This window comes from Phascolarctos cinereus, unplaced genomic scaffold (genome assembly GCF_003287225.1).
Source record: "Phascolarctos cinereus isolate Bilbo 61053 unplaced genomic scaffold, phaCin_HiC Scaffold_7;HRSCAF=346, whole genome shotgun sequence".
NCBI classification, from domain to species: Eukaryota; Metazoa; Chordata; class Mammalia; order Diprotodontia; family Phascolarctidae; genus Phascolarctos; species Phascolarctos cinereus.
The window spans coordinates 12,278,948-12,306,104 of NW_027556180.1; the positions used below are offsets into that span (position 1 = coordinate 12,278,948).

Consider the following 27,157-nt stretch of genomic DNA (forward strand, 5'->3'; position numbering starts at 1 on the left):
GTCATCTCTTTCCAAATGATTCTCAGATCCGTCTACCCAGCCCTAGGCTCTCTGCCGAGCTGCAGTCCCACATCATCGATTCCTTTGGGACACCTTGGACTGTTTGTCCCACAGGCATCAGAGTCAACATGCCCCACACAGAACTCTAGGCCTTTCCCACTTCTGAACTTGCCCATTTACAGCCAGACGTGAAGGGAGAGAACTGAATGTTTAGCCTAGAAAAAGGCTGGGCTGCTAATGCTAATGCAAAGTGCCTGACGTGCAGTAAATGCTTAATAAATGCTTGCTGACTAGACTGACTTAGTGCGTGTGGTGTGGTGGGTGAGACCTGAGGACAGTCTTAAAGAATCTGAGGGGTGTTGCATAGAAGAGGCTTTTAAGCTTGTGTGGAAAGCTGGATTTCAAAGGAAAAAAAAAGAACGAAAGCAAGCTGGATTTCAATTCATCGTCTTCATTGGAATGCTCTCATTTCCAGCGCTCTGAAATTTACAAATCCCTTTCCTTACAAAAACCGCACACAAGTATGCCCCCATTTTACTGATTAGGCACCTGAGGCAATGAGGGATTAGGAGACTGATCCACGATCTCCCAGAAAGGAAGTGTCTGTGGTAAGATTCAAATTCAGGTCTCCTTAGTACAAGCTCTTTTCACACTGCCTAAGGACGGGCCATCTGACCATTCGAGTGGCCTCGAAGTGGGGCCTCGGGGCATATAGGGACGCACACCCCCACCCCCACCCCCGGAGGTCTTCAAGTAGACCCTTAAGTGAAAGATTAAAGAAGGGATTGTTGGCCAGGGATAAGTAGGTGGGCTGCGAGATCGTTGTGAACTTTTCAACTCTGAGATTTTGTGATTCTGTGAAAACCAGAGAGAGGGGGCGTGTCATAGCGGATAGGGGGCCATGGTGGGAGTTAGGAAGACGTGGGGTCGAGTCCTGACTCTGACGTGTACCAGCTGCGTGACTCTGGACAAGGGCATAACCTCTCAGGACCCAGGCTACTCTCTGAGCCTGGAGAGGAACCGATTTGAATCCGTAGAGTTTCCCTGCCCCGAGTTGCCCCCGGCACATGAAAACCAGAGGGGCAGAGAGAAGGCCACAGTGCATGCTCAACTTCCCAACTGGGCAAATACATTTGCAAATTTGGGGGCATATTCAACAAGTGTCCCGTAGGCTCTCCTTCCACATATCCTGAAAAGGGGGGGAAAAATCGGCACGGGAGAAGCGGTATGGGGACAGGATAGGCAGAGGGCGGTTGCTTCTCCATCCGCTCTTTTTAAACACACACACACACACACACACACACACACACACACGCGCGCACACACACACAAGACGTGCACACACAAAGCCCAGGCAGGGGCACGGGCCACCCCGTTGGCCTCAGTCTCCAAAGTTGAAAATCTCTGCTTCTTTCTTTTCCAGAAGGCAAAGCTCCTGTCGATGTAGCCGCAGATATCTTCGCTATTAAAGCTTCCGAGCTCGGAGCAGCTGCCGGGCCTTCGGCCCATCGGCTCCAGGTGGCCAGCCGGGGCCGAGGCCCTGGGCGGCGGCTTGATGGAAGTCAGCCCTGACTTTCGGACGGGCTCCGCTTCCCACACCGGCTTCCTGCTGCTGCCGAAGAAGCGGGCTTTAATGTCTTCGAAGCCATCCTTCCAGCTCCTCCGGCCGGCCTCGATCTCATCGGTCACGGCTTTGTGGAAGCTCCGCACGGTCTCCCAGCTGTGGCCGCCCAGGTGGTCGAAGACCTCGAAGCAGAGCAGGTGTCTCATCTTGCGCTCTTCGGGGGGTAGGTCCTGCTCCAGGATCTGGAAGTATCCCAGCATGAAGAGATCCAAGGTGAGGCTGTGGTAGTCCACGGGGGCCCCGTTGACATAAGGCAGGAACATCTCGGGGGAGTACGTGACGGGCTGGCGGCTCAGCCGTCGGATCTGCCGCGGGGGCACGTGAGAGATGAGGTCTTTCCAGTTGCCCAGCAGGTGGGAGATGATGCTTCTCTGCTGGAGCAGGTGGCTGAACTTGCTGGGCCCGCGAAGGGGAAACTCTCCAGGAAGTGGGAGCGGCTCCATTCGGACAGTCACGGCGGGCGCCTGGGGAAGGCCAGTCTTGGAGGACTCCAGGGTCCTCCTGGCTGCCGTCTTCAGGGCAGGGGTATAGGCTGACTTCTTCCAGTGACTCAGAAAAAGCATGACGATCCGCTCTTTCCTCAGGCTGGAGGAATCAGGCACGGCGATGGGGCAGGTGCCCACCTCGGAGTTAGCCTCCTCGCAGCTGATGCCCGAGTCGCTGGTCTCTTCAGGGTCACCGGACACTTGCCTCTCACCGGCCTGAGCGTTACTCTGCGCCCTGGGGAATGTGATGGTAGCACCGGCTTCCCATGAGGCCCCTGGACACTTCTCTGAGGGGACCCTCGCTCCACAGGCCAGCCCTGGATTCTCTTGCTTCTCAAAGTTATCCCTGAGGCTTCTCACCGATACGCCACACTCCAGAATCTCCTTCTCCGCCATGCTCCCCGAGGGGCCCACGACACCCCCCCTGACCTTGAATGAGGTTTTGGGGGCAGGAGTCTCCTTCAGTCTGGCCAGGCTGTTCATGTTCTTCAGCAGCGCCGACATGCTCTTCACCATCCCCGAGATGTGGTTGCACCAGTAAGGCAGCGTGTGGCCTCCCTCCACCGCTGTCGCTGGAGAAGACTCTTCCTTTTCTGGATTGCGGCTCAGGAAGTGACTGTTGACCGTGATGTTGACAATGGGAGCAGGGAGGAGGCTCTGGAGCTCCTCGGCCAGGCGCCCCAGCTCGGTCTCATACTCCTGGCACTTCTTCCTCATCTGCAGGTTCTCGATCTGCTTCTCCAAGCACACCAGGTCATCCTCTGTCAGCAGCTCCCCATAGGGGCCCAGTATGGCGTTGTGGGTCTGAGAGTACCTCCAGTCTCCTATCTCTATGGAGTCACCTCCACTGTTCTGTCAGGGAAGAAGGAGGGAAGAGATGGCAGGGATGCGTTTGCCATTATACTTCTATCTCTGAGGGACTAATAACTATCTTTCAGGCCCCTGGGCAATTCCCCCTAATTTAGAAATCAAGGGTTTCTATCAGCTCTCCACCCCTTGCTCTATTTGGGGGAATGGGCTGCAACTGTCCTTCACCAAGAAGTGTTACAATTTTTCTTAGGGGCAGGGAAGGATAAGGGAGGGGATGTTCCTTGGGCAGGTAGTTGCTAACCCTAGATAGATTTCCAGTCAAAATTTCAATGGATTTATACTCTCAAGGTCACAGGCACCCCCTCCAGTAGGACAGAATCCACCCATTCCCACTTTCCCATTCTGTGTTATCTATGTCCATCCCCCCTCCACATTTGCCCTCCACCTTAGATGATCCAAGATTATCTTTTGGGGCTAAAGAGATGGCCTAGTATTCTCTCCACCCCTAGCTTCAAGGGCCTTACTGCTTGTCCTTCTCCAAGTCCCACTTTCTGGTGTCCTTAGGTTGACTTCTGAGGTCATTTTTAAATGGTTACAAGAACCTAGTCACCTTGGGCTCTTTTCAGTTGTTTTGGTAATCATCAGGACAGGCTGTCAAACAATGATCCAACTATTGGTCCAATTGGGCTGTACCAACAACTGCACACACCAGACATAATTCATGTCTGGATGAGGGCCCTGTATCAATGCCAGCTCTGTTTGCAGATGGTCAACTTGACCATTGTTATGGGTGCTGCCTAAAACTCGACTCCTTTACCCTCATTGTTGATAGCTCCAGTAGGGATATTAGATGTGTACACAAATAAACCAGAAAGTCTCTCCAAAGAGGAAATCTCCTCTATAAGCAAAGACCCTCAATGTTCTTGTGAACTGAAATATTAATAACAGTAATAGTAGCTAACATTTATATAATGATTACTTACGATGTGCCAGGCACTGTGCTAAGCACTTTACAATTATAATCTCCTTTGTACCTCACAACAATCCTGGGAGGTAGGTGCTGTTATTATCCCCACTTAACATATGAGGAAAGAGCCTAAGTAACTTGCCCAAGGTCACACAGCTAATAAGCATTTGGGGCCAAATTTGAACTCAGGTCTTCCTGACTCCATGCCTGACACTCTAACCACTGCACCACCTGCTGTGGTGCTCTATTTTGCAAAATATATATTCCAATGGTGTGGTAATCTGTGGGAAGTTTACCCCTGTGTGTATTAGAGGCATTTTCCTTGTTATTCATGTTACTGGACTGTTTAATGCTGCATCCTACTTTGAAAATGTGTGCCCTATGGTTGGTTTGGTAAAGGAAACATTGGCAGGGGCTCATGGGCTGTGACTTTAAGGGGACACTGACCTTGACTCTCAGGTAGTTTTCAGAAGGAGCAAGATTGAGGGGGATATATAGCAAATAGAACAAATATATTCCATAACCAGGCTATGAAGTATGAGAGAGTACAATGATAAGATTCATTGCCACCCATCAGAGAGCCCAGGGATTGGTGCTTAAAGCAGAAAATCTAATTTAGATGTATTTAAGAAGACCTTCCTAATATGACTGTGGCAAAGAGGAAAATGCCCTAATTAGAAGAGGACCTCATTTGCGGGGAGTCTCCCATTGTCACTGATCCCCCACTGCCCACTCCTGCTATTTATTAGACCCCAGAAAACTTGTCCGTGCTGTCATCAGAGTCTGGAGGGTTTCCCTCCTGGTCTGCGGGGATCCCCTCAGGCTCCAGTTTCAAGACGCTTCTTGGCTGAGGCAGATCCTGCTTCAACATCAAGTTCTCTTCATTGCCGGTCTATCAGACAGGGTGTCCTCTAGAGCTCCAGGCTCAGGGCACTCCTCCCCATCTTCTGACCCCTTGCTTCTACTCTGACCACCAGTTTCTGGGGCCTCCTGGGACCTGCTCTGCTCCTATCCCTAGTCCTCACCTTTTGTTGCCAAACTGGCCTTGCTATTTCCCAGTCTTGTCTTTATACCCTTATTCCGCTGATTGTTCCAGCATGGCACAGACCTTCCACTCACCCACCCCCCTCTCCACTCCTTCCACCAACCTTATGCAGGAGAATAGGACTTTCTAGGAGCTGAAGTTTTATTCTCCCCATGTAGCACACCCAGGGCCCGGGACCTCCTCACCCAGAAACTCTCATCCACCTTTCCAGCCCTCTCATCCTGAAACATCCCTCTGCTATAACTAGCCCTTTCTCCCATTACAGAGTTCCTTCTAGGGTCTCCATTTTGGGAAGGGGGCCAGGCCATTCTACTTCATGACCCTCCCAGCTGTACTTCTGACTACCCCCACCACCTTTTCAGCCTCTATTGGGTTCTTCCTGCCCTCGAGGGCAGGGATGACCTCTCTTTTGTCTTGTCTGGTGCATAGTAAATGTTAAATAAATGCCCGACCAGCCTCTCCCAGAAGACACTGTACCTTCCATTCTGTCATCTCCTCTGACCAAAGGCGGGCCTGCAGCTTTCGCACGATCACCTGCCGTTTCCATTCTGGGATAGGATGGCCGTTCTCATCCTCGGTGGGCACCAAAGCATCGATGTCCGATGGGTTCAGTTCATCCAGCGGAAGTGAGATAAGGCTATCCTTGGTGTCGTCCTCTGGTTCCATCTTCTTCCCTTGCTCGGGGACTTTATGCTCATTGTATATTGTGGCAACCTTGAAGGGAACCAGAGTGTAATAAATGGGGAGCCAGGAAAGGTTTGGGTCAAGCCACCTGATCCTAAGGACCCTAGGAATTATCACACTCTAAGAGTGAGTCCTGTGTAGAAGCCTCCAAGCAGCTCCAGGATGCCGGGGCTGGGGTGGGAGGGGTGATGCTCTGATGTTCTACACTGAAGAGTCAGAATGTTTTGAGGGAAGAGGGAGGGATGTGGGAGAAGGAGAAGGGTGGCAGAGCTCAGCAAAGGACCCTGGAACCAGAGCCAGCAATGGGGTCAGGCTTAGGAGTGGCTGCTGTGCTTCCAGCCTGTGAGAGAACGAGAGCCAGTCTGCACTGAGGGATTTCATGTCATCGTTTTGTTTGCATCTGGCACAGCAAACCACTGTAAATGAAAGCATAATTAATAATGGAGGCCCTTCATTCAGATGCAGCATTAAGATCACAGACTTGAAGCTTGTGATTTCATAGACCCCCCTCATTTTACAGATGAGAAAATCGAAGCCTAGAAAGTTTAATGATGTGCCCAGGGTTACATACCTAGGAAGTGCCTGAGGCAGGATTAGAACCCAGATCTTCCTGCCTCCCAGCCCAGTTTCACTAACTTACAAAGCGAGTGAGGGGAGGAGAATCCTGGAGGAGAGGGAACTGAGGCCCCCTTTCCAGGTTCTGAAGGACGCTGGCATCTTTAGCAGTCCCATAAGTCCCCCTGAAGACCCCAAAGTAGCCCTGATTCCAGCCTCTCAGGTGACAGATGCTTTCCAGTCCATGTGGTTCAGAGCGATACTCCCAGGAGCACCTGGTGGCACTTAACAAAATAAAAGAGCGGTAAATTTAGAAGCAATTAAAAGGCAATATCTGTTTCCATCAGACCTGTGTCCTTCTATGCTCCTTGGAGCATGTCATGCAGCCAAGTACTTTGGCTGGAGAGCCAGGTATTCTCTACACAAGTCAATATGTCGATTAAGCATTTAAGGTATGTGGCCACTAGCGAGGCTCTCTCTGGAGACACAAGGAGAGAAACGGGAATCCCAGACAAAGGGGCAAGGGCTTGAGTATTCACCAGGGAATACTGAACTCAATTCAGCAAGGGCTTATGAAACATCCGCCTTGCACAGGGCACTGTGGTGGAGATAAAAAAGAAAGAAAGAAAGAAAGAAAGAAAGAAAGAAAGAAAGAAAGAAAGAAAGAAAGAAAGAAAGAAAGAAAGAAAGAAAGAAAGAAAGAAAGAAAGAAAGAAAGAAAGAAAAACTATCCCTGACCTCATTGTTGTTAATGTCTAGAACCACAGTTATTTGTGCAAATGCCATATTCTAGAACTATACTCTTCCCCCACAGCCCTGAGCCCCTCAGACCAGGGGAGAGTTAGGCCCTTGAGATCAGGGGCTATTTCATAACGCCACAGATCTAGAAGGCACCATAAATGAGGAAACCCTGGCCCTGGGAAGGTAACTGACTTGTCCTGGATTGCACAGCCAGTAAGTCATAGGCAAGAATTGGGTTGAGCTAAATTGAATTGAATTGAATTGAATTTCACTGAAGGAGCTTACATTCCACATGGGGAAACAACATGGACACAGATTAATAAATGCAAAACATTTTCTTGCTCAAACCTGTGAGTTCATCAGTCCAGGAACCTTCTACCAACGAAGATGCATATCTATCCCACAACTTACAGACAAGTATGCTAATGCATTGGTGGCAAAGCTGTGAATTAATAGATCCAACCTTTTATGAAAATGGTTGGGAATAATGCCAGGAAAGCCACAGAATTTCCATCACTTTGGCCCAGAAGTCCCCACTGGTAGTGACCCACGTCCCCCAAGGAGGTCATTGACAAAAACAAAAGCTCTCTACATACCAGAATAATTTCTATACCAAAATATTCCCAATATGCCAAAATATTTTTAGTAACACTTTTTTATGGTGATAAAGAACTGGAAACAAAGTAGATCCCGATGGACTGGGCAATAGCTAAACAAACTGTAGTGCCTGAATGTAATGGAATCTTTTCTGTAAGAAATGAGGAGCGTGAGGAATGCAGAAAAGCGCAGTCAAATCTAACAAGACCTGGTTCAGAGCGAAGTGAGCAGAGCTAGGAACCGACATACACAGTGACCGCCACCACGGACATGGGAAGAATGGCTACCACGATACAACACAAGCCGAGTGCTACCAGAGCACAGAATTAGCTCGGCCCTAAGAAGAGACAAGAGAAGACGCCGCCAATCTCCCTTTGCAGAGGTCGGAGCTCGGGATGGCGCGGAGGGTGTCTTATTTTTAAGACCGCTAAGTCATAGCCTGATGCAGGGTTTAACACACACACACACACACACACACACACACACACACACACACACACACACACACACACCCCTATAATAGCTGAATACAAAAGAGAGGAACAAGAAAGAGCCTGCGTGAAGTCCGAGGGGAAACAGCCGGTAACCGAGGGAAAACTTTATGCTGCATTCGCTACAGAGCTGCCTCATTCGCCTGTGCCCAAGGAAGGAGGAAGACGGATGCTTGAGACAGTGGAAAAGAAAGGCCCCCTGAGCTGGCAGTGCCAGAAGTTTGCCAGTTAATCAGAAGCGTATGCGGTGTAGATAAAGGGCCGGACCTAGATTCAGGAACACATTTGTCTAAATTCCACCTCAGATCTCTACCTCCGTGTAGCTACAAGCAAGTAATTTAATCTCCTTGAAGCTTGATTTCTTCATCTGTAACCTCATAGAGTTAGGTGTATGTAAACGGGCTTTGCAAACTTCAAAGTGCAGTTTTTTCCACACCAGAGGTTGCTCTCTGAGCTGATTTCCTGCGTCATTTCAGGCCAGTAAAGGGTCATGAGCCCGTGTCAGGGCTCCCTCCCTCAGCCCCTGCTCCTGGTCGCCGAGGGTATGTGGTGCCTTGGAAAGCTCTCTGCATCTAAATTCTGAGGTCCTAGTTTCAAACCCACACCTACTTACTACCTGTGTAACTCTTGGCGAGTCGTCTATCCTCCCTTAGTTTCCTCATTTATAAAATGGACAGCCCTGTCCAGCCATAAATCTGTGGTCCCCTAGAACACCAAGTGGCATCACGCTTCCCTGTCCCCTACCTTGGCCTCGGAGGCAACGCAAAAACAGTGGACTCATTCATACTAGGGTGGAAATGATTAAGATCAGATCTTTCCTGAGATCAGCTTTTGGCAATGGTCAGGGGAAAAGAGGTGAGGTGGCCGGGCACCTGGTGACCGGTGAGGGCCCATCTTGCATTTGGGGTAAAGGGGGTGCCTGGAGCCCTAGGAACAAACCTGGACCACTTCACCTTTCTGCCTGAGTTGGAGCCCTCCACAGAATGCCTGCTGCTGCATTAAGTGAGAGTGCAGAAACTAAAATGTAGCAGGGCAGAGGCTGCTTCTGTTAAGTAAATTACAATCTGGCGGGTTCCTTTTCATTTTCACTTGATAATAGCCAAAGTCTGCTTTCCCACTGGGGATGAGGTGTGTTTGTGGGGTGCAGCGGTTTGATCTCAACCTTTCACACCTGAGTGAGAATGAGCCCAAGTTTTTCCACTCAGGTGCTTTGCCCCCAGCCTAGCTCCACGCAAGCTAAGGCTGAAGCAGAGAACCTGCCACAGATCAAGAGAAGTGGGTGCAATGAAGCAGATCCAGGGAACCATTCTTTCAGCCTCCAACCTTCCGCAGCTGGTGACCTTCAGCTGTCCTGTCCCAAGCATCTAAATTTCCTCCTGCAAGGACACAATAAACTGGGGCCCTGACCTTTCTCTTTTAGTTCTTCTGGTTACTGGAGAAGCAAGAACTTTTCTTTCTGATTCTTCAAGGCTTACCCTTGAATTTAGGTCAAATTCCCCACTAAAGTCTTGAGCAGTAAAGATCCCCTGGGCTTCCACTCACAAAAGTACCTTGGAACTATTCCCTTTCTTTCCTGGGCACACAAACCCCTGGGCACTCTCCTGAGCTGGTCCTGCCTTCCAGTCCTAAGATGACATAGATTCAGAGCTAGAGGGGCCCTTCAGGATCATCTCAACCAGCCCCCTTAATTTACAGTTAAGGAACCTAAGGCCCATAAGGGTGGAGTGACTTGGTCACACAAGTAACAAGTAGCAAGGGTAGGATTGGAACCCAGGTCCTCTTACTCCAGATACAGCTTTCTTTGTACTCCACTCCACCAGGCTGCCCTGATTCTTAATGTCTCAAGTAGAGTTTCCATCTTCAATTCCCATTTGAAATTGGCATTTTATCCAGGGGTAATTTTATCCAGTGATGCACCTCATTCCCATGAGATAGGAGGGACTCTGAAACGGTAGAGTAGAAAGAACCCTGAAAGTTAGAGTCAGAAGACCTGGCTTTGAATCCCACCTTTACCAACTCGGGGTGTGACCTTGACCCAGTTAATTAATTTCTCTGGGTCTCCATTTCCTCCTCAGTAAAATGACTGGGTGACTCTAGCTGAGCTTTCAGGTCTAGGTCCTATGGCACACACATACTCATGTATCTTGGCCACCTGGGGTGACGTTTCAATCCACACTCAGAATAAACACTTTATAGAACCCTAGATTTGGCTCTTGTGGGTCATTCAACTCTCCATTGTATAGATCAGAGGCATTAAACACGCAGCCCTCAACATTTCTGTGTGGCTGAACTAGATTAAAATGTCATTCGGAAATGTGTCACAAAATAAATATTCACTGGAACTTAGATAATGTTAGCATGTGGCTTTTACAGGTCAATTTGCATCAGGCAAGTGCCCTCATGGATGCTTTAGCTTGAGTGTGACAGCACTGTGAAGACTGTTATAAATCATGTTGGTCCAAATATAAGCTGCACTTTCCCCCAACATCTGGCTCTTTCAAAACACTGAGGACTCATGTTCCCTCTGACTTTTGACCACCTTGCCTCTGGCCTCCCCCAGTAAGAGAGGAGGACAAGAATGACATTCTCAGCCCTCCAGGGCCCAATCCTCTAAGCATAAACATACCCCTTTCCTAACTTCGTCGGGCTCGTGATTTGGCAATGTGTCTGCTTGTCCCTGTCACCACCATCACAGGTCCAAGCCTTGATTCTGGTCTCCCTCTTGGCTATCTAACTCTGCTGCTTTTTCATTTTAGTGATATGCCCTATTTCTGAACCAGCACCGTCTTCATAGTGAAGTGGTTGTTGCCAAACATTTTGTGAGTCAGTAGCACGGTTCAGATATCCAGAAGCGATGGAGATGATTTCGTATCTGAGGAGTGATCGAAACTGAGAGCTCGCCCCGGAGGGTGCGGTCCCCAAAGTAGATTTCATGCCCAGGGACCCTGAAATTTAACTCCAAAGAACCTCAGGAAAGAGAGTCTGGAGCTTCCACTGGTCAGCAGAGCCATGAGTGGGAATTCTGATGACCAGGACAAATTCATTCAGGGATTGGGAGGAGGGCTGGGGGAGGGGGGCAATCATTCCTCAGACCTTGGATTGTTCTGGGACTGGACTGCTCACGATCCAGAGAAGTACATCTCCTGCCCCAGACCTATTTAGCCTCTTACCCCAGAGGGCCCAGAACCCTCAAGTGCCCCTTTTCCTACAGCTGAAAGTCCTGAGAGGCCCTGGAAGGGCCCCCCTCACCCAGGGGTTTACTATGTTGAAAGAGCACTGCTCCGTTCCAGGAGTAGCCCCAGCCCTGTGCCCAGATGGCCAGGAGCTCTTAAGTGGGGGACCACTTCCAAGACTGATATTTTCCAATGGCCTTCCTCAGAGCTCAGTTTCTCAGCCTTGGGCCCCATTGGGACTAGAACAGCATGGGGGACTCCGTCCTCACCCACTCCTTAGGGCTGATCCACTGAGGAGATGGAGTCTCTCTTCCCTTTCCCTGGATGAAAGACCTTTTTGGGGAGGAAGCATGCCCCCAACAGCACTCTGAGACACAGCCCCCATTGCCTCATCCTAGTTATAACTTCATTGGAAACCCAGATGCCAGATATCCTCATAACCATCACTCACTGACAAACCCGGGGGCAATGGTTGTGCATGGGGCAGGTCTCCATGTGTGGAGCCAGGATTTGCTTTGGGGAGCCGGTCGCAGGCCCAGCTGGGACCCGTCCCCCAGCCCTGGCCTCTCCCTTCCCCAAGGGGCCTCCTTTCAACACTCAGCTCTCCATGAGTTCCCTGGCTCCACACCTCTGCATTCCTGGGCTCCTCATCCCTTATTCAGTGGGAGATTCTGTGCCAAGGTCAAACCTGCAGCAAAGAGCCCGGAGCAGTGGGTGGTGGGGCCTGAATGCATCAATGCCCCCTTTTTCTACTGTAATGGTGTGATCAGGAGCTAGCAGAGCAGGGACAAAGTCCAAGCCTCCCAAAGCATCCACCTTTCAGTTACCACTGGCCTCCAGCAGCTGACGGTCCCAAGGCCGGACTCGGGACCACTGGGCTTGAGAGCTGGAAGGGACCATGGGAGTCCCTCAGTCTAATGTCATCATTTTACAGAGGAGGAAACTGACTTACTCAATGTCACAGAAAACCCACCTTTGAACCCTGGTCCTCTGACTCCGAATATGGAGTGGCTGCTGCCCATTTCACAGATGAGGGAACTGAGGACGATGGATAGGTGACTTACCCCGGGTCACACAGCCAGGTTTTAAACCCAAGTGTGTCCTCACTTCGGCCCCGTGATCTCTCCACTAGACCAAACAGTCTTTCAGTGCCTGCCGGTCATGGAAAAGTGCCTCGTTTCAGCATCCTTCTCATCCTGTCCTTCCAGGAGGGGAGGGGGGAGCCAGCGAAACATGACCCTCAGCGTCAGGAGAATTCTCCCCAGGGAAGACGAGCCCTCCCCCAGGATGGTCCAGGACCGTCCAAGTGTGAAACACAACAAAGGGATTTGGAGGAACAGGATGAGGGGAAGAGACCCCAGGGGAGTGGAGGAAGCCCACTTAAAGGGCCAGTGAACAGGGCCGGCCTTCCAGGAATCCACCTGACCAGTAGCCTGGAGGGAGGGGAACCATCCCTGAGATCCCAGTCAGAAGGTGGGACCCCCAGCTGCCACCCCCTTGGAAAGAGCCTGCCCTAGGCAACTCACCATGAGGAAGAGAAACTGGACCTCCCAGCCCGCCAGCCTGGACGCGCCTGGCCAGCCCATTATGCCATGCACCAGCCTCCTCCCGAGAGGATGGGGGATCAGGCAGTCAGGCTTAGCACGGCATCAATATTTGAAGGCTAGTATCAGGTGGCTGGCTCGCTGTGGGATGGGGCGCTGGGTCTCTTACCCGAAGCTGTCAGGAGGGAGCTTGGTGGCCTCCCTTGGGAGAGACTGCCAATCCTGGAAGCACCAAAGGTCGGATCTTCCAGAATGGCCTAAGGGAACCTCACGGGATGTAGGTGGGGCCCAGGACCTGCATTGGTGGGGGTTGCAGCCCCACCGCTGAATGATGAACCCCTGTTATTCCTCGGAAGGAGGCCTCACGGGAAGAATGCTGGCCCAGATGAGGCCTGGCTTCATATCCTCCCTCTGACCACACCAGCCTCCTGGCTGCTCCTCCATCTCCTGACACCATGTCTTTGGCCTGGCTGTGCCCCACTCCTGGAAGGCTCTTCCTCCTCACCTCCACCTCCTGCTTCCTTCAAGACTCAGCTCATGTCCCTTAATGCTTGGTGCCTTCCCCCTGAGGCCATCTGCCCCTTAGAATGGGAGCTCCCTGAAGGCAAGGACTCTTCACAAACCCAGTACAGTGCAGGGCACACAGTAAATGCTTGCCAGTTGACTGACTGAAGCGCTCAGTGGGAGGCTTAGACCTGATGACCTCTGCGGCCCTGCCCAGCATCCTCAGGGCAAGCAGGGGCTTCCCAAGCTCTTCCTAATTCTGAGGTCAAGTTCAGCACTGAAGCCACCATCCCTGGAGGGCCAGGGACCAGGGCCATCTTGTTAAGGGCACACTCTCATTGGTGAAGATTCACTGCTCACTCTAATCCATGCCCAGGCTTTCAAAGAATCCAGGTACGACAAAACATGCTTTGCGGGAAAAGCACGTGGAAACTGCACTGACATTTCTTGGCCCACTCAGAAGGTGCTTCAAGATCCTGCACGGCCTCTAATTCCTCATTCTGCTAGTATGTGCCAACCTGTCACTTCATCATGTGAGGAAGATCAGGTGAAGAAACCCTGTGTCTTAGGGCAATGGTTCCTAACCTGGGAGCTGTGAATGTCTTTTTAAAAATATATTTAATTACTAATTTCGGCACAATCAATTTCCTTTGCAATCCTATGCATTTAAATCTTGATTCCTTGGAGGGCTCCCTAGGTTTCCCCAGACTTAACAGGAGGGGGAAGAACCCTTGCCTGTGTGTCAGGAGCAGGGCTTGAACCCAGGCTGTCCTGACTGAGGACAGCTCTCTTATGTATTGCAGCCGATCTTAGGAGCATTAAATATCACTTTGCAGGCTTCTGGTGGGAAATCTGGTTATTGGAGTGTCGTGATTGTCTGGACTCTGGGGAAATGGCGACTTAGGATGCTGGCTGACTGAGACATGGGCAGGCCGGTATCCTGTGCATGGCCAAAGGGTCTTTTCTGCCTGGCTGAGAAGTTGGCCCTCTCTTCTCACTGGCTTTTGTTTTTTTTTCCTCTTCTTTCCAGTGACATTGGCACCTTGACTAGATCTTGGCATACATTATGCAGGGGCTACCTTGGCGGTAACATAATCCAACGGCCAAAGAAAATCATGCCCCACTCGATGAAAGCCCTGAAATCAAGCCTGGCAGCCGAGATTCCATTACAAGCCCTTTCCTGAGCCGGATTCCGAGGGAGGGGAAGCCAGAGGTCCAGCCAAGAGGCAGGAGGTCTGGGGCTGCCCCTTACCAGACGGCTGCCCTCTCTGGGCTGGACATCAGCTTCCTCCTGGGTCAGATGAGGGGGCCAGCCTATGTGAATGCCAGCATCTCTTTGAGCTCTGGTGCTTCTATGCTTCTTAGAATTTACAGGGGTGTAGGGCTCCCAGGAAAGAGTAAGTCACTCGGTAGCTCTGTCCTGCACCTTTGGAAAGCTTCCCAGAACAAAGGGGAGTCGAGTGAAAGACTCCTGGAAATACAGGCTGAATGGTTCTGATTTTACCTAGAGCCACAAGCAGCCATCGAAGACTTTTGAGCAGGGAATCGACGTGGTCAGATCTGTGCTTGAGGGAGATTTTTTTTTTGCCAGTTCTGTGGAGGATGGAGGAAGGGACAGGGGGGACTAGGACCACAGAGATTGATTAGGAGGCTATTGCAACAGTCCAGGCCAGAGATGAGGAGGGATTTCCTATTCCTCCTCCTTCTCAGGCTCCCTGCATTCCAGCCAAAATGGCCTACTTATGGGCAGTGAGGTGGTGCGTGGATAGAGCACCAGCCCTGAAGTCAGGAGGACCTGAGTTCAAATCCAGCCTCAGACCAAACACTTGACACTTTCTAGCTGTGTGATCCTGGGCAAGTCACTGAACCCCATTACCTAGCCAAAAAAACAAACAAACAAACAAAAAACCACACACACAAAAAACCCCACAAAATGGCCTACTTGCCACAGCCTATCCACAACATTACATGTCTCCATTTGAACAGACTTGCCCTCATGCCAGCATCACCGGCTCCTCACCTGTGCTTCTCAGAATCATTAGTGGCCTATAAAGCTCAGCCCAGGTGGGGCCTTCAGTAAGAGGCCTTTCTTTCCTGATTGCTTGATTTCTCTCTTTGCAAAAAAAGGAAAAAAAAAAAAAGAAAACAATCACTTTCCTTGAATTTGCTCTCTATCCATTTATCTGTGTAGTTCTTGTTCTCCCCCTCCCCTCCATAGCCCTTGCCCCTTGGAAGCAGGGATTGTGTCATTTCTGCTTGCCTGGCACGTAGTAGGTGCTTAAGAAATTCTGGCTGAATGAAGCTGAATAATTATTGCAACACATCATTCGATAGCAGACTGCTCTGGGTGGCCTTGGAGGACCCAAGGCCATTCTCACTCACTTCCTTTCACTCCAACAATACCAACATTGGGGCCCAAAACTTCATAAAAGTGCATTTATCCTGGCCATGCACTGAGAAGACGGCCCCAGGTACATGTGCCAAGAGGACACAGAACAGAACAGAACAGAAAGTTGGGCAGACATTGGGACCTCCTTGGAGAAGAGACAGTAGTATCAAATTTGAAAAAAAGGGGTGGGCAGCTAGATGGTACAGTGGATGGTGCAGTGGATAGAACACTGGCCCTGGAGTAGGAGGACCTGAGTTCACTTGACACTAATTGTGTGACCCTAAGCAAGTCACTTAACCCCAATTGCCTCACCCCAAAATAAAAAATACCTTGTGAGGAAAATAAAACAAATTTGAAAAAAATACATTGTTGGGGTCGGAGTTTGGAGGCTTGACATGCTAGGTAGAGTGTGCCCATGTAGGAGGAGATGTGGCCCTAAGTGGGCTTTCAAAAGTGGTTGAGAATAGAAAATGGTGCCCTGTTAGGAAGCCTGGTATTCATCCTTGTCAGCTGCCTGGGCAGGGAATTACCACCACCACCACCACCACCACCACCACTGCCAGGTACCCGGTGTGAAAGGGACACCATGGCCAGCTGGAATCAGAGCTGTGGTCACCATTATCCATTGGGAAGGACTCATACAGCTCTAAGTTCCTGAGTCACCTGAACAGAGTGGACACTGACCTCTGTGGTGGCTTAGCCATTAGAGTGAAATCTTTGGCCGTTTATCCTTCCCAGCTCTTCACTGGGAAGTGGGGGAGATGACCACATCATCGGGGTAGGGCCATGAGGACTTGATACTCCGTTTGCCTCAGTTTTCTCATTAGTAAAATGGGGATAATAAGAGCACCTACCTTCCGGAGCTGTGAAAATGAAATACGATAATAATTATAAAGCCCTTAGCATGGTGCCTGGCACACAGTAGGTGCTATATACATGTTAGCTATGAGGAGGAGGAAGAGGAAGAGCAGGAGAAGGAAGCTTTCTTGTTTTGAACCATTTCTAATGTTTTCATTAAAGTTTTGACCGTGGATGCGCACAGTAGGACAAGGGATCGGGGCAAGGAAAGGAGTTTTTCTGGTAGGATGGGGGTTGTGAGACTATTCCTCACCAAACTCCAGAAGCATATGAGAATCTGGGGCACCAGGTAAGAAGGGCTGGAGCCACGGGGAGAAAGGCAGCAGGCTTCCAGGAGCCGGTGAGAGAGAGCGAGGCTGCAGGAGCTGGGCTCATAGCCGGGCTACCCTCTGTGTGGACGGCGTGCAGAGGAGGTGGGAAGCAGTGATGTGGCCAGCACCTCAGAGTTTGCAGTGGGAGGAAGGGAATACATACTTAGAGAGCACCTACTATGTGTCAGCTGCTGTGCTCAGCACTTTCACAGACATGACCTCATCTCGTCCCCTGCAATGGGCTTTGTCTACACTCTCTCATCTGAGCCTTAAAGAACAATGGATGAACAAATGAGTAAGGGGACAAATGAATGAAGGAATTAGTATGTTGCCACTTTGAGTACCTGTCATGTCAACGGCGAGGGTATTTCCCCACCAGTACAGACTGAAGGCCGTCTAGAAGTTAGAGGGTGGTCTTCAAGAGATGCTGGGCCAGGCCAGCGACATGCCTCTCTGACCTCAACTGAGTGCTCAGTCTGACAGGCGGGCAGGCGGGCGGGCGGGGAGGCGGGCGGGTGGGCGGGCAGGAGGGGAGGCGGGGAGGCGGGCAGGCGGGGAGGCGGGGAGGCGGGCGGGGAGGCGGGCAGGCGGGGAGGCGGGCAGGCGGGCGGGGAGGCGGGGAGGCGGGGAGGTGGGCGGGCGGGCGGGCGGGGGGGCGGGGAGGCGGGCGGGGAGGCGGGCAGGCGGGGAGGCGGGGAGGTGGGCAGGCAGGCGGGGAGGCGGGGAGGCGGGCAGGCGGGCAGGCGGGCAGGCGGGCAGGCGGGCAGAAATAAAAATGTGAGCAGCAAGAGGTGTCTAGTGCAAAGTGATGTGGCCAAGGAGTCTGCATATCTGGGTTCTGATTCTGGCTTTGTCCCCTGGCTCACTTGGGGGCCTGTGAGTTCACTTCATACCACTCACTCTGGGCCTCAGTTTCCTCCTCTGCAAACTGAGGGGATTGAACTAGGAGCTCTCTGAGGTTCCTTCCAGCCCTGGTGGGAGGAGCTTCTCTACCCCTGGCTCTAATCTCTGACTCTCTGCAGGCATCCAACTGACCAGGAGACCGAAGCCCCTCTAGCAACCAGGGCCCAGGAGGAGATGCAAAGGCAGTATGGACCCTGGCCCAGCAGGATGAAATCACAGGGGACAACTGCAGGTCATTTGTCATAGGAGAAATGATCACTTCCAACACCTCCTGCTGGAGTCTTGATGGAAGATACCCAAGCCACGCCAGGAAGAGGCCTGGTGACACCCAATCTCCCATCAATATTGCAGCAGTCTGCGTCAGCTCCTGCACCATGGGGTGGGGTGTGCCCAGCTGGGGCTGGGGGGGGAGGAGCAGGGCAGGGGATACAGCCAGGTGGAAGCCGAAGGTGGGGCTAGGGCAGGGAATGGGCCTCTCCTGTAGCCAATGACCAGTGACTGGGGCCCCCTCCTGGCTCTTGTTTGATACATTAATAGTCGCTGCCTCAGCACTTACCAGCTGTGTGGCCCTGAGCAAGTCACATCACCCTGCAGGGTCAAATCTGAACTCAGGTCCTCCTGACTCCACTCCATTTGCTGCACCACCGAGCTATGACCAGGTTATATCGTAATAAATGCCAGAGGCAGAAGAAAATGACAAACCACTCCAGTATCTTTGCCAAGAAAACCCTAAATGGGGTCATGCAGAGTTAGATATGGTTGAAACCACTGAACAGTAACCATTTCATCCTTTGTGAGTCCTGCTGAGGGTGAGAGGTGAAGGGTGAGGCTGCCAGGAAGGTGCCTTCTCTCTTTTGGGGCGGATGAAGGTGGGAAGACCAGAACCGTATCTAATTGGTACAAGGAACTTCTGGTGTGCAGATTCCCTCTACCCTCACAAAACAGCCCCTGCCCTGTAGCGGACTGTCTCTGAGCACTGCCTGGGGTGCTGAGAAGTTAAGTGGGCCACTTCCTTAGGGCCCCACAGCCAGGATGTGCATGTCAAAAGCAATATTTGCACCCAGAATAGCTCATGGCCTATTCTACCACACTGGCTCTCCACCTTCTCCCACGCCACCCTCTTGGAGCCAGTCCTGGGGTAGATGCACTTGGCATGGAGGCATTTCTGCAGCCTGAACAAAGCGGGAATGTTGTGCCCCTGGGGGTAACTACTCTCCAGTGCTTTGAGGCTCCACCTTAACCATGCTATGAGATTGGCCACAACGTTCATTCTGATGGGCTTGAATTTGCAGGCATTAAAGCTATGATAATTTATAAAAATGAAGGTTAAAAAATGACCCTCATTACGAAGCCATACCTAAGTCAGAGTGCCTGGGCCTTTACTGACCCCTGACACCACCTCCCTAACCCTGCTTAGGAGCTCTGTGCCTCAAACCTTGGCTTCTTCACAGGTCTGCACTGGGCACCAGTGAACGTGGGTCATTGGCCTACCCTGGGCTTCCTTCAGTGAAGCTTTGCTCCTGGGGCTCCTCAGGGGGGCCAGCTGTCCTGGAGGGGGTACCCCCTCTCAAAGCCAGCTCAGCTGTCCTCTGGAATGCCACCATCTCCCCACCCTTCTTCTTAGCCTAGGTCAATACTTTGTCCTTACACCCGTGCACCTTCTTCCCCTCTGTTTGCTGTGCTCTAAAGAGCTGGTTCCTTTGCCTAAGCCAGCTTCTGCTAGCCTGTTACTGAAGGGTTGAGGGTCATTTTATCTTTCCTTGTAAAAGCTGGTGTACTTTTTGCTCCTGAGCTACACCAAAGTGAGTTTCCACTCCCCACCTCCAAGATTTCTTCCCATCCCTGCATTAGCACCCCTAGAAAAAACAAACAAACAAACAAACAAACAAACAGAAACTATGCCTATGGGAGACTGTTCTCAGCTAGGCATGGGGAAACAACCTTGATGGCCCTCCTGGGCTCGGAAGGGAGCAGGGACAGGCTGAGCTCACTGCCCCCCTCCCCACTGCTCCAGGCTCCTCACCAGCTTCTGCACCTCCAGCAGGTACCGAGAGCAGTCACGGTGGCCGTTATAGACTGCCAAGTCCAGTGCGGTATAGCCATCGCCGTCCTGAAGTGCAGGATCCACCCGGTGTGAAACCAAGGTCTGACAGCACTGAAACGACACCATTGGGCAGAGTGAGAAGGGTGCCGGCCTTGCCCACACCCACATCCTTGCCCCACACCCATCTCTCCAGCCACTTGAGGTCTACAAGGCGATTTCCTCGTAACTCTCCCATGAGATGGGCAGTATACGTATTTCTGTTGCTGTTCAGTCATCTTTCAGGCATGTCTGACTCTTCGTGACCCCATTTGGGGTTTTCTTGGCATAGATACTGGAGTGGCTTACCATTTCCTTCTTCAGCTCATTTTACAAATGAGGAAACTGAGGCAAACAGGGCTAAGTGACTTGCCCAGAGTCACACAGCTAGGAAGGAAGTGTCTGAGGTCAAATTTGAACTCAGGTCTTCCTGACTCCACATCTGGTGCTCTATCCACTGCACCACCTAGCTGCTCAGTATGCGTTTTGCTGCCCCCATTTAACAGGTAGATGGCTTTGCCAGGATCACCCAGCTGGTAGCTGTGGTCACTTGGAATTCACACCCAAGCCTCCTGACTCCCCACCTGCTTTCTGCTCTACCATCCTACATCCTAGAGATGCACAGGTAAGGACTGTGACTCCTTTCCTCATCCTAGCTTGTCTTGCTCATTTCCTTCTTAGGGGTAAATGTCTCGTTCATGGAATCCTAAACTATCAGATTAGGAGGAATGCTGAGAAGCACCTAGTCCAGCTTGTACCTGGAGGAGAATTCCTTCTCCATCATCCCCAAGTGTCACCTGCCCTCCCCCGGAGCCCTCCAGTAATGAGGAAACCGGCACTCAGTGCAGCCCATTCAGCTTGGGAATAGCTACAATCCTGAGGGCCTTTCCCCTGACATCAAACCAAAACCCGCCTCTGCCACAAGGATCAGCCAGGCTCTCCTTGCTCCTGGCTCTGACCTGGGGAGCCACACAAGGTGAATCCCTGATCCGCTGACAGTGCTTGAGATACTTCAAGGGAGAGATGGGGCTCTTGTGCATCTCCTCTCCTCCAGAGAAAGAATTCCCAGCTCCTCCGCTGAGTTCTATTTCATCATCTCCTGTGCCCACATCATCCTGCTCACCCTCCTCTGGATATATTCCAGCTTATCAGCATCCTTCCTAAAAGGAGGCACCAGAATCAGGCTCCTGATGCTGAAAGCTGCCGTGTTCTTGCAAAGGCAGAGGCCAGAGGCCAGCGGGACCAAGGGCAAAGGCCGGAAGGACCATCACCCTCCTCTGGATGTATTCCAGCTTATCAGCATCCTTCCTAAAAGGAGGCACCAGAATCAGGCTCCTGATGCTGAAAGCTGCCGTGTTCTTGCAAAGGCAGAGGCCAGAGGCCAGCAGGACCAAGGGCAGAGGCCAGAAGGACCATCACCCTCCTTGTCACTGACCCTCAGTTGCTCTTCCTGCTGCCCAAGATGTCATTAGCTTTGGGGCCTGCCGGGGCTTACTGCCAACTCACAGAAAACCACCAGACCTTGTCCATAAGCATAATTGTCTACTCAGACTCCCCCCCATGCTGTGCCTGGGAGATTATTTTTTTAACCTGAGTGTAAGGTTTGACATTTTCCCTATTAAATGTCATTTAGTCCTCTTTGACTCACCCTTCTAGACTATGGAGCTGTTTTTGGTCCTGATTTCCATTTCGACCACATTGAGCAGCATATAGAGAGAGCTTCAAGATTTGCAAAGCACTTTACAGATATTATCTCATTTTATCCTCACAACAACTCTGGAAGGTTGCTGCTGCTATGATCCCATTTTATAGATGAGGAAAACAGGGTCCTCTGCCTCTACAGAAGCTAAGTGCCTCTGTATCCTTGCTGGGTTAGGCAAAGCTCCACCCTCCCCTTTGGTCATCTGTTCGATGACTCACGACTGCTCTTCCAGCAAAGACTGGATTTTGGAGGATGATGGAGAGGGGATCTTGACATCTCATTCAGGCAAAGATTGGACCTTCCAGTCTTTGAGGTCCCTTTGAGGACTCTTTGGGATTCTCTGACTCTGCTGTTCTGAGACTCCTGGGTCACCTCCACACCCAATGGGAACTTCAACTGCTGTTCTTTTCTAGATTTCTTACCTATGACAGAGAAACCCTAAATACTCTCTCCAATTCACAAGCTCTCAGCATGGTCTTAGCCCTTATTCACAAAAGGGCATCGGGCTCAATGTTCCATTCAGGCTACCTCTAGAACCCGAGGGAAAGAGAATAAAAATGAAGTCTTGAAGTGTCCCTGTCCTGTTGGCTAACCTATTCTGTTGGTCTCCTGAAGTCCAGAGTCAAGGGACTCCAGCTTCTGAAACCCTCAGTTCTACCCATTTGCTTTTTCACGTGGTGCCCTCAGCCAATGGTCTCTGGGTGAGCAGGAGTATGCTGGAGCCAGCTCACACTGTCTTGAGAGAGAGCCAAGTGTTCAACTTTCAGTGGGAGCATTCACACCTTGGAAATCAGTGAACTCTACTAACCAGGGCTTGACTTACTGTTTTGTTGATTGTCCAGACTTGAGAAAATGATGTAGAGGATGCTAATAATAAAGACTAATCTTAAAAGTGTTGTGTGTGCTCTTTTTGGTTAAACATTTACCAGGACACCACTGGGCATGTGTACCCCAGGGGTGTGCAAGACATTCTATTGGGACACTTGAAGAGAACATTAGACCTGGGGAGAGTGTCTTGGCCAGCTACCCATACCCTTCTCCCCACCTGAAATAGACACACTGGATGGGGACCCCAACCTTCAGAGCCTGTGTTTACCATTCTGATGTTAGACAAATTTCAACAAAAATGGAATTAAGGAAGAAACATGACATAAGACTGAAAAGGGAGGGTGGAGGCAGAATGAAGAGGGCTTTCACCTTCAGGCTGAGTGGAGTTTTATTCTTTGAGCAAGGAAAGGAAAAGGGCCAACCTATGCTTTATGATGATTTTGGTAGCTCTATAGAGAGTGGATTGGAGGAAGCAGACAGTGGATGGGAGACCAGTTAAAAGACTATTATGTCATCCAAGCGAGAGGGGATGGGGACTTGACCTAAGGCGGTGCCTGTGTGAGAGAACATGAAAATGTTGAGAAAACAGAACTGACAAGACTGAGAAGCTGGTTGTACAGAAGAAGGGGAGAGAAAGGGGTCAAGGATGACTCGGGTGGGGGGGAGGCTGGGAAATGTGGTACCTTCAGTGGATAGAAGGAAATGGAAAGAAGGGATGGATTTGGAAGGAGATGTGCAACTCCTCACCTCCTCTTCTTAAAAACCTTGGCTTCCTTCAAGGTGCAACTCAAGCACCATCTTCTACATGAAACCATTCATTGTCCCCTGAGCTACTGGGGCCTCGTTCTCCAACTTACCTGATATCATGTGTGTTGATAGATAGACAGACAGAGAGACAAATATATATCTCATGTACACACACACACACACACACACACACACACACACACACACACACACACACACGATGCTTCCCCAGGGAGTGTCTCAGTCATGCCTTTGTTTCTCCAGTACTCAGTAGAGAATCTGGTACATGGCACAGGTTTAATTAAAGCTTGTTGATTGGTTAATTGGCTTCTGTTTGGGGCATGTTGAGTTTGAGATGTCCATGGCCCATCCTGGTGAAGATGCCCGGCAGCCATTGGTCACTAGGGACTGGATTTCAAGAAAGACATTAGCTATGTTCTCCTGGATAGGTGAATATACCTTTCTCACCCGTAGATCCTAGATTTGGGGGATAGGGTGAGAAGGAAAGGGGCAGGGAGAAAAAGCCCCCCCCCAGTCTTCTCTTCCCCAGGATAAATATTCCCATTTCCTTCAACCAGCTTTCATACAGTGTAGACCCAGGCCCTTCATCATCCTGGCCACCCTGCTCCCACCTCTCCAATGCCCTTCCAAAAATGGGATGCCCAGACCTGAACACAATACTCCACATGTGGGCTGGCCAGGACTCAGCAAAGCAGAACAATTGTCCCCCACCCCTTGCCCCGTAGTCCTGGATGCTCTAACTGCCTTAGTGTCCCCTAATTCACCTTAGTTTTCTTGGCTATAATACCACACTGTTGATGCTCAGTGGGCCTACAGCCTACTAGAATCCACTGGGTTTTTAAAAATGAACTGCTCTGTCTAGCCAAGCCTTCCTCCTTCTTATACTTGTGAGGCTGACATTTTGAGCCCATGTGTAAAATGTCATAGTTCTTCTTCTTCCATTTCATCTTGTTATACTCAGCCCATGTTCCTTCTTAAGCCCATGATGATCTTTTAGGATCAGGCCTCTATCATCCAGTAAGCCTCCCTCCCACCTCTGTGCCATGGGCAGCTTTGCCAACATCCTGATCCCACGTGCATCACTTACTCCAATACGGTGTCTGACCTATCACCATGACTACCTGGGCAATGCTCAGATTGGGGCTAGGTTGGGGAGGTTTTCAAGGACTCCCAGGCCTTTCTGGGCAGTATGTCTGTGCCTTACCTCCAGGTGCCCATTCTCTGCTGCATCATGGAGAGGGGTCCCTCCCCAGTGATCTCGGATTATCTGGGCACCCATCAGAAGAAGCCGATCCAGAATGGGTGCGTGACCCCCTCTGGCTGCAAAGTGTAGCACTGTAGCTCCCTCATCATCTCGAGCCATCAGGCTGATATCTGTGAATGTGACCTAAGAGGAAGGAGGAATGGGCATGAACAGAAGGAATCCTTGGTCTCCTAAACCCCACCTTGAACCCTTGGCCACATAGCCCTTCAAGCATCCTGGAGGCCCAGCCCACCCAGTCCATCTGGTGACAGAGATGCCAAGGAAAGGCTTTTGTCTTGGCCCAGTGGAATCAACCATCAGGTCATCAATGAGGGCGTAACCTGCCGGGCATCTCATGTGTCCAACACCATTGTACATGCTCAGAAAACTGACTTCCTCCCAGGCCAGCCTGTGAATCAGGGCACAGAGCTCAGGTTCCCAATTGCCACATTTAGATGTGATCGCACATGGCCCTCATTCTAATGTCCCACACAGAGCTTAACAACAAACGCAGAGGTTTAAAAAAGAAAAGGGAATTGAGCCATCAAATTCATTCCCAGAAATGGGAATCCTCCTTTTCCTCCTCCTCCTCCTCCTTTCTTTCCCCTCCAGCCATGGAGAGCCCACTACTACCCAGCAATTTTTAGAGGAGAGAGGGCCAGCCTTAGAGGAAGGAAGATCTGGCTTCTCTGACACATCCTGGCCCTGTGACCCTGGGCTAGGCATTTCACCTCTGAAGGTCCCAGGTAATTCCCTAAGATTATCAATTAAAGGACAGGTGGCTACTTGCACAGGTAGAGAGAGTTTCCTCCCCAGGGAGTTCCCTGCACTGACAATATCACAGGGTGGGATTTCCCAGGAACAACAGTGCCACCAAAACCTAAATGGTTCAATCACAGGTACAGAGTATTTTAAGAATGGAAGCCTGTAGTGAGCCCAGAAGGGTTTTGATTCTTCTTTGAATCCCTAGGGCTTAGTACAGTAAGTGGATCCAGGTCCTGAGGAGATCGGTCCCCCTGCAAACAAAGAGTGGAAACCCTCAGAGACCAGCTGAGGGGACTTCTGGGAAGTGGAGTCCCAAAGACAGAGGGGTTTTCTTCCTGCCCTGGGTGATAACAAGAGACTTTCACTGACATTTGGCATGGACACAAGGCTTAGACAGAGATAGAGAGAAACAGAAGAGCAAAGGAGATTTGTGCTGAGTACAGCAGGGCTCCCTCGGAACACCTGGTGCCTTCCTGTACATAGGCACAGGTAGACAGGAGTGTGGGTTTCTTTTCTTTTTCTTTTTTTTGTGAGGCAATGGGGTTAAGTGATTTGTCCAGTGTCATACAGCTTGTAAGTTTCAAGTGTCTGAGGCCAGATTTGAACTCAGATCCTCCTGACTCCAAGTCTGGAGCTCTATCTACTGTGCCACCTAGCTGCCCCTAAAATCTTTTGTGTGTTTCTTTTTTTCTTTTTTCCTTTCTTTCTTTCTTTCTTTCTTTCTTTCTTTCTTTCTTTCTTTCTTTCTTTCTTTCTTCTTTCTTTCTCTTTCTTTCTTTCTTTCTTTCTTTCTTTCTTTCTTTCTTTCTTTCTTTCTTTCTTTCTTTCACAGGAGTGTGAGAGACTTAGCATGTTTCAGTGGTGGGGTGTCTTCCCCTGCCTAAAAATTCATGTAGATGGAAAATTGCCGCTTTCCCCCTTCCTTTTCTTTCCACTAAACACCGGGTTCTAATACAAAGTAGTTTCTGTCCTTAAAAGTTACTCACGCCTTTTGTTTTAATTGTTACTTTAATACCGCTTTATTCCAAACAAAAAACAAACAAAACCTAGGATAGATTCGGTCTGTTCCTGGTTGTGTGATTCGTCACTAATAAAGGAGAGGCAGCGAGAAATGAGCAGTGAATGACTTGGAATACACAGAGATATTTTTTTTCTTAAAGGATCTAGATCTGGACCTTGGTCCAGGCTTTCTCGTGCCAGGCTTTATCCTGGATGGGAACTTGAGCCACGTGAATGCGTTTTAGTTTAGTAACGTCTAATACATTTCCCACCCCGCTCCCTCCGGACAAAATGAGTCCGAGTCACGAGTGAGCAGTTCGAAGCTGAGGAGGGGGCTGCGCGAGCAAAGACTCCCTCGGCGCTCAGAGAAGCTGATTCCCTCAACTGTTCTTTCTGAAAGCTGATCTGCTCGGGGGCTGGGGGTGGGGGAGCGGAGACTTTGACTAAGGAAAAACGAACCCCGAGGACAGATCTGGGAGGGAGGGATCTGACCACATTCACCAGGAGAGCGCTGGGGAAAGCGGGAGCAGCTGGTTTGCCTGTGATGCTCCCCACCTCCAATTCCAGGGCTACCCGAGCAGCTGAATGTTGTTGATTGATTGGCTAATTTATTTTCATTCTGGAACTCAGATACGCTAATATAAGTACCATCCATAGATGGTAAAGGCATCAGTGAGGTCACTTCTGAGCTCTCTCTACCAGTGCAAATCGCAACCCATCCACGCCTTGTCATCCTGTGCGACAAAACGACTCCTCCCTCCCCTTCCTTCCCCCTCCTCTTCCCCTTCTTTCTCCTCCCCCCCTCCTCCTCCTCCTCCTTTCTCCCCCCCCCCCAAAGCCATGGAAAGCCCACTACTTCCCAAGGCAGCCCTCCCATCTGTAGATAGCTCTACTTATCAGAACAAGGTGTTTCCCTGACATTGAACTGAAATCTCTCTCCTGCCCCCTCCACCCACCCCTGGCTCCAGGTTCTGTCCCTTGGCACCAAGCAGAGTAGAGTCTAATCTCTCTTCCACTGTTTTCCAGTGTTTTGTTAACTACCAGCCTTTCTTCATCATAATTCTCCTTTTAAAACCTCGGTCAGAGGACTT

At 50.6% G+C, this 27,157-nt stretch overlaps 1 protein-coding gene across 1 annotated transcript in view; it reads right to left on the reverse strand.

Moving 5' to 3' along the window:
• Nucleotides 1-1,381: 1,381 nt before the first annotated feature.
• Nucleotides 1,382-27,157, reverse strand: part of ESPNL (espin like) — a 36,006-nt gene continuing 10,230 nt past the window's right edge. The window contains 7 exon segments of the mRNA XM_020989058.1: nucleotides 1,382-1,416; nucleotides 1,419-2,961; nucleotides 5,409-5,645; nucleotides 17,237-17,573; nucleotides 17,792-18,081; nucleotides 19,705-19,836; nucleotides 24,264-24,446. Of these exon segments, the coding sequence (XP_020844717.1) occupies nucleotides 1,382-1,416; nucleotides 1,419-2,961; nucleotides 5,409-5,645; nucleotides 17,237-17,573; nucleotides 17,792-18,081; nucleotides 19,705-19,836; nucleotides 24,264-24,446 (2,757 nt within the window).